Source organism: Colletes gigas, unplaced genomic scaffold, assembly GCF_013123115.1.
Source record: "Colletes gigas isolate AHSC1104 unplaced genomic scaffold, ASM1312311v1 Colletes_gigas_Sc00014, whole genome shotgun sequence".
Lineage (NCBI taxonomy): Eukaryota > Metazoa > Arthropoda > Insecta > Hymenoptera > Colletidae > Colletes > Colletes gigas.
Genome location: NW_025106643.1, coordinates 2,035,856 through 2,041,976, shown reverse-complemented (window position 1 = coordinate 2,041,976; position 6,121 = coordinate 2,035,856). Strand labels below are relative to the sequence as shown.

General features: G+C 46.6%; 1 protein-coding gene across 3 annotated transcripts in view; it reads right to left on the bottom strand.

Moving 5' to 3' along the window:
• Positions 1-3,323: 3,323 nt before the first annotated feature.
• Positions 3,324-6,121, bottom strand: part of LOC122399550 (probable nuclear hormone receptor HR38) — a 67,082-nt gene continuing 64,284 nt past the window's right edge. For all 3 annotated transcript variants that reach the window (XM_043400305.1, XM_043400306.1, XM_043400307.1), the window contains exons 6-8: positions 5,644-5,952; positions 5,099-5,333; positions 3,324-3,799 (exon numbers count right to left, since the gene is read on the bottom strand). In XM_043400305.1, the coding sequence (XP_043256240.1) occupies positions 3,543-3,799; positions 5,099-5,333; positions 5,644-5,952 (801 nt within the window). In that variant the 3' untranslated portion in view covers positions 3,324-3,542. The remainder of the gene's footprint in view (positions 3,800-5,098; positions 5,334-5,643; positions 5,953-6,121) is intronic.

Genomic DNA, 6,121 nt, shown 5'->3' with positions numbered 1-6,121 from the left:
CGATTTCGATTCGCACCCCCTTTTCAATTGTACGGCCGTCAATACGTCGACAAATCGATCGACATTCTTTTCTTTTTCAAGTCATTCCCTTTATCGGTTATCCTCTTCATTTTTTCCGTGTTTGGATTATTGCATCGATCGATATATCTTTTGAGAGAACAGTGCTCGCGTGGCCGACGACCGTCCGAGTTTTTAGCCACCGCTGACACACACACGTCGTATAGAAATTTATAAATTTACTTTCAACGGTGCAACGTCTACCACTTCCGGCGTGCGGGTGTGTATGTACGCGTGTGCCTGTAATCGTGCATTTTTTATTATCAACGCTGTATCCGCAGATATTCGTACGGAGCGCGGATCGATCGTCGTAGAAATGTCCGCGCGAAGAATCCGAGGCTCCCGGGGGGTCCTTTCTCGTACAATTTTCTCAACGTTCGAGGGATAATCAGTGGCAATGGCGAATTTCCGACCCCCGTGACGCGTTCGATAACGCTTCCCTGATCAGTGGACGGAGAGGGAACGAGATCCGGTCTCGAGCTCGCTTCGAGAAGTCGAATGCGATCAGGTGTGGCGACGGTCGATCGATGAAAAATGATTTATTAACACAAGAAAAAAAATCTTCGTAAAAAAAAAAATATTGGAATATCATCCGTTGATTGAACATTTATTGTTACATCGAGGGAAGAGGATAGTACACCTAACGGAATTTGCCGTTTGTTCGTTACAGCGTCTACGGTTAACTGGTAACCAAAAGAAAAAAATCTCGTTCTTCGATCGTGATATTTCTACGTTACGAACGATTGTTCCTGTCCGCCTCTGAAACCCCGTCTCGCTTTGTCTTTTTCTTTTCTCGTCTATTTGCTACATGCTCCGCAGGCGTCCGTAGAAAATAATACATCGTTAATTAGCGTCGGGTCCGGAAAAGATCCGGCGTAATCGATACCGGAACACGTCAATCACGAGTTAATTGTTTCCATTCCAATAGGGGATTAGAAACGGTCGCGACACATCCTTTAATTTCCTTAAGTAATAGGAACAAAAATACCCCTCCTCTTTGTTCGCAGCGCGGCCAGGCGCCAAACGAATTTCGCGAATTCGTTTGCACACCCGTTAATCGCAATTAGCCTAATAGCACCGTTTAACTTGACGAGTTACCGCTGTCCCTGAATCTGATCCGGACTCGATTCGCTCTCTTATGGACGCGGCGGAATCGAAAATTTTTTACTAATTAAAAATTAATCGAGATTTCCGCGGGACCGTTCGTTTCCGCCGCGACGTATCTAATTTCGATCGAACGGGGAGACCCCGTTTCGAATTCATTGTACCTTGCTTTCGTGCCGGGCATTTTGTTCGTTTTTTTTTTCTCACAAACGTGGCCTACGTCGAAAAATAAAACTTCTTCGTGTCGTCGTCGCTGTAGAGATCGCGCGTGGAAACGTAGAATCGTTGCTACGCGATAAAACAGCACCGAACGAACAGTAGAAATAAAATAGATCGATCATCCAGAGGAACCATGTGTTTTGCGCAGAGATCGAGGTGGAACGGCGCCAGAATCGAGGATCCAACGAATCGTATGGATCCGTTCGATCTCGAGCCGGGCGACGCCCGCGGCGAAGCGTCGAACATTTGCGGATATACACGGCATTAGATTAACGTATACACACGTAATTATTTAATACCTATTGTGCACATACATGTATTTTAACGTGTTTCTGCATCTCTCTTTACGACAACTTCCTCCGTCCGATTAGGTGCACGCTAAGTTAACGCTGTGGTGCTCTCGATTATTCTCGTATAACGCTGTATCGTTTTAATCGGTTTAGCGGGGGCTGTAGTTTTACGGGTCCGACAATTAACATACACGCAAAAAGAGGAAAGCGACATTGTCGAGGTCCAGCGATCGTGGCCGACTCGACGACCACGAGAACCGACCCGTGGGATCCATGGATCGTCCAGTCACCTCGAGCCTCCCCTGGATACGTGAATACCGGAGAAACTGCAGCGGCGATCGGTGCTTAAACGTTGACGGTGATTTCTTACGCATTTAGCGGGGGGAACGAATGGTAACACAAGGTGGTGGTAAGAAGGTAGCAGATGGTAACAGTGGTATTAGCGGCTGTGATCGCCGTAAGATTGTAACGCCTAGCGGTAAGTAAGTAGTAAGTAATAGTAGTAGTAAGTTTGTAAGTAATAGTTATAAGTAGTAGTAGCGGCGCGGTATACGTATAAATAGGACTTTCTACGTTAGTTTGATTAAAAATAAATGTCATAACGTAATAGGTAACTTTATGCCGGGCCCGCCGTCGACGACGACAACCGGGGGACGCGACGCGGCGCGAATTCTCGCTTTGTTCTCGTCCCCGGGGGGCCCCGTTTCATTCTTTCTTTCCCTTAGCTGTCTAAAATCACATTAACGCAAGAGTAGTGGTAAATCGGGGCCGGGATTCCCAATCACGCGGCTCCGGAGGACGCTCGAGCGTTCGCAGGGATGCTAAATCGACGTCGACGGCGGGACGGGAGCGGGACAAAGCACCGATTTTAGCCTCCAGAGCTTAAGGACACGCGTTTTCGTACTAGTAACGGACAGGGACAGGGAACTGGGAGGATTCGACGGTGATTTAGCATCGTCGCGACGCTCGAGCGCGGTCCTAGCCACGTTCTACGTCTAAGAACTGTCAGCGCGGAAGAGCACGATGATCGAAGAACTCGGAGATCGGCTCTTCCGTCGCTGCTCTGATATGTTGCGAATCGTCAATGCGTTTTTCTTTTTGTTCGCCTCGCCGACGGATAAGTACGTTTGCACGGGCGCCACAGCGACGAAAGAAACGTTGGTGCTCGACTCGCGGGGGCGGCGTATTGTACAAAGTAGGTAGAAAAGTGATAAAAATTCGTGTATGCTTTTTTTTCTGGTTTTTCTTCTTTTTTTTTTTTTGCTTTTTCTTTCGTTTTTTTTTGTGCACGTTTGCAAGAAATATATTATAGCGTAGCCTTTAGACGAGCTCGCGAACGCGGGGGACCGCGGAACGAGCGATTGTCTTTCGCGCGAGGGGTGAATCTCGCCGTTCGTTTCGTCGCTGTTTCGCGTAACCGCGGCACTCGACGATCCATCGAGGATCCGGAGACGACCATTGCTCGATAGCGATAATAGTCAATTACATTGTACAATGTTAAAGTAGTAGCGATAATAGTAATAGTAACGATAGTAACAGTTGTACCCCATTTTACCCACGCATCACGCGAAATCACACGAAACATTCGCTCGTCCGTAAACGCTCAGGGAATTTTCTCTTAAATTTAAACGTTCAATCGCACGCACACACACACACACACACACCGAAACGTCCAGATATCCGCGCCCGTGGAACGACCACTCGACACTCGTGATAAACCATGTGAGGATACACGCAACGAAGATAGTTGAAACTACGTGTACGTTTAGAAACTAAGGAAACTTAATCGTGTACGCAACCGCACGAATTCTCGACTGCGAAATTGTCCTACGCGACGACGGCCATTGTTCCTGGGCCCCTGGGGGAGGCGATTTAGAACGGCAAACTACCGACGAACATCGTCTCGATCAACGGCGGCGCCGGGACCAGGTCCTCCAGCTTCAGGTAGAAGATACGTTGGAGGCCCTGCACCGACAGGCTCCTCAATTCTGGTAATTTCCCTAACAACCGCGACAGGTAGTGAGCTTTCCTCTGCGCCTCCGCGTTGTAGGTCACGTGATCGCGGAGGGACGAGATGATCTTCATTTGCAGCTGCTCCATGCGATGAGGCTCCTTCAGGCCGTACCTTTCTGCAATTTTAACACGCAAACATTGTCATTATATGCCTTTTGCACCTAATTACTAGGGATTACTAGTCTTTTCATTCATCCTAGTCAACCTTGTTTTTAATATATCGCGATTTTAACCCTTTGCACTCGTGTATTGCCAAATAGTCGCCATCTTGCATTTTATTATTATACGTATTTCATCCTTCGTAATAATAATTATTTAAACTGTGTTTATCGCATAATTAAATTAGAAATTTATTCCAAGAATCATTTTGTTGCGTTCAGAGAGAATTTTAGTTCATACGATTATGAGCGTAATACTATTATAAACAAAATGGCGTTCGATCTTTTATTCCAGATCAACGCCATCGACGTATGGAATAACGTTTATTGTTACATCCAAAGTCGGTAAAACGTAACGAAAAAATAATATTTGTATCTTGAAATGTTGAAGAACATATGTGGAAAATGGCGAAAAATTTCATCGAACCCTCATGACGTAAAAAAATTGTCAAATATCACTCCTTGTTTTACCATTTTACATGAGTCTTCACCCTTAATTGTGTCTGTACATATAAAATAAAATAAATAAATAAAAGATTGATTTCTCGAATATAAATGTAACTATCAATTTTTGTTGGCAATTGCAGCAGATTGACAAGGAGAATTTTAACGATATTTTGCAGGCTTATAGATCGATATATACCAACAATCATAACCAGAGTTATAGTTCGATGTATGGATATAGAAATCGGTTAATCTATTTTTTAAAATTTTATTGACAAGGAGAATTTTAACGATATTTTGCAGGCTCGTAGATCGGTATGTACCAACGATCGTAGCCATAGTTATTACCCAATATTTATGCATGAGAAATGATTAAATATCCGTTTATAAAACAGTTTCCAAATTTGTCAATTCCTAGCTGGTCGTCGCGTTGAATTTCTATCTCGATTAATTCCCTATCGAACGGACGGATCGATGGTTGCGTGCAATCGAATTTCAGCGGCTCGATAGCGCCCGAAAAGGGGCACGCACACGAGACGCGCGAGGAAAATCACGGGGACGTATCGCGTGCGAGCCACGTACGATCGCGGTTTCTTTCGTCGTCGCATCAATAACTAACCGACCAAAGGGGTAAATAATTTATCTTGCAGACGGTCACGCGTAATGGGGTACGGTCGTAGGAGGACGAAGTACGAAAGCAAATCGAACGGTGGATACCGTGGTTATAATTTTAATTAAATCGCGAAACAGTTAAAACGGGAATAGAGTCGGGAGCACGTGGGTTCTTGGATCGAGTTTCGATCGTGTACTCACCGGTAATGAGGGTGAGGGCGCACAGACAGGCGAAAGCGCTGATGTCCACGTCGAGGACGTGAAGCGCTTTGCAGAACTCGAGGATGCTGTGAAGCCAGTCGCCGAAACTGCGCTGACATTGCTCGAGCGCCAGGACCACGCCGTTGCAAAACGTCAGTTTGGTGTCTTCCGGTTTCGTGCGATACGCCAACCGCAGGACGAAGAGCTCCAGGCTCGCCGATTGGAAAAGCAACTCCTGCGGGAAGGGTGCATTTGAACGATTGAAATTGACCGAATGGTTTGAAATTGTAAATCCTCCGCGATCCTTCTAACGAGAAAATGTTATTCTCACTATCAGCACGAGGTTACGACTAGACCAGACAACCGACCAATCAGGCCGTCGATTAAACGTGTCGTTGTCTCGTCAAGATTGACCTTTTATAAAATGTACAAGCTATTGATCTGTTTAACGAAAGCTCGTCCGCGTATATTGCCCGGAGATCGATACGTAATAAACAATACACCGATATTCGCTTGCATAGCGACGCACAGGAACCTTTGATTACCTGGTCCTCCCGCAGGAGGTCCGTGAAGCCGGGTATCTTGTCCGCGAAATTGCGGATCACGTCGATGGAGGTGGTGAGAAGATTGTAGAACTGTTGCGTTTTCTCCGCCTCGGTGATCGGCAGATCGCCAGGCCTGGGCTGTCGGTACTGAGAGTAGTCCAGGCTGGCCTGATCGGGCGTGGTATCCAGGTGGGCACGCACCAAGGCTGTGATCAAGGACACGGGGGGGCTCGGGGGCGACTCCTGCGGCGATTTCGGCTTCGAGGGTAACCTGCCCCGGCGGCCCTTCAGAGAGTCTGTCCTGACCACCTGCGAAACGAACGTCTAATTGTTTTCGACACTCTCGTGGCTTGGACGATCTAGGGAATACGAAACGTGAAGGGTTGGGTCAGCCTGATACAGAATATTCAACCCATACCTAACCCCCATAATGAGTAGATTGCGGATTAGGCTCATAGTGCTCGTAACATGGAATACT